This window comes from Mustela lutreola, chromosome 16, assembly GCF_030435805.1.
Source record: "Mustela lutreola isolate mMusLut2 chromosome 16, mMusLut2.pri, whole genome shotgun sequence".
Taxonomy (NCBI): Eukaryota; Metazoa; Chordata; class Mammalia; order Carnivora; family Mustelidae; genus Mustela; species Mustela lutreola.
The window spans coordinates 52,243,192-52,244,402 of record NC_081305.1 but is presented as its reverse complement, the minus strand read 5'-3'; the positions used below and the strand labels follow the sequence as shown (position 1 = coordinate 52,244,402).

The 1,211-nt window shown below is 43.2% G+C and overlaps 1 protein-coding gene across 1 annotated transcript; it reads left to right on the top strand.

Annotated features, from left to right (window-relative positions):
- The first annotated feature begins 571 nt into the window (after positions 1-571).
- Positions 572-1,211, top strand: LOC131817689 (zinc finger protein 678-like). The gene is given in 2 exon segments (XM_059151221.1): positions 572-694; positions 696-1,211. Coding segments are annotated over 2 exon segments (639 nt in total).

Below are 1,211 nucleotides of genomic sequence, written 5' to 3'. Positions count from 1 at the left end.
GTTGTAAATCCTTTGACTGCCACTCGACATTATCTCAGTTCCTGTGAATGCATTCTGGAGAGAAAATATGCAGAATATGTAAATGCAAGGAATGTGGTAAACCTTTTAAGGACCCTTCATCAGTAAAGGGACATAAGCCAACCCATACTGGAGTGAAACAGTACAAATGGGCAAAAGGTGTGAAAGCATCTACATTGCCCTCCACCCTTACTGGAAGTCACCAAACTCATACTGGAGAGAAACGTTACCAATGTCACATATGTGGTAAGGCTTTTAAGTGGTGTTCAGACGTTACTCGATGTCACTGAGTCCATACTGGATAGAAACCTTACCAAGGTCAAGAATGTGGCAAGGCGGGCGCCTGGGTGGCTCAGTGGGTTAAGCCGCTGCCTTCGTCTCAGGTCATGATCTCAGGGTCCTGGGATCGAGCTCCGCATCGGGCTCTCTGCTCAGCAGGGAGCCTGCTTTTCCTCCTTCTCTCTCTGCCTGCCTCTCTGCCTACTTGTGATCTCTGTCTGTCAAATAAATAAAATCTTAAAAAAAAAAAAAAAAAGAATGTGGCAAGGCCTTTATGCGCCCTACAGACTTTACTCAACATCGCAGACTTCATACAGGACAGAAACCTTACCAATGTCATGAATGTGGCAAGACCTTTAACCAGAGCTCAGTGCTTACCCAACATTACAGAATTCATAACTGGAGAGAAACCTTACCAATGTCAAGAATGTGAAAAGGCCTTTAAGCAGAGCTCAGGGGTTCTTCAGCATCACCGAGTTCATACTGGAGAGAAACCTTACAAATGTAAACAGTGTGGCAAGGCCTTTAAGATGCCCTCAGATATTATGAAACATCACCGAATTCACACTGGAGAAAAACCTTACAAATGTAACGACTGTGGAAAGGCCTATATGTGGGTCACATCCCTTACTAAACATCATCGAATTCACACTGGAGAGAAGCCTTACCAATGTAACAAATGTGGCAAGGCCTTTCATGACAGCTCAAGACTTACTGCACATCACCGAATTCATACTGGAGAGAAACCTTACGAATGTGAAGAATGTGGCAAGACCTTTATGTGGCCCTCAAATCTTACTCGACATCGCCAAATTCATAAGAGGAGAGTAATCTACAGACCTAATGTATGTGTAAAAACATCTATGGTCTTTTCTTCATTTACTTCATGTCAGAGATTTTATATAGGAGAGTAA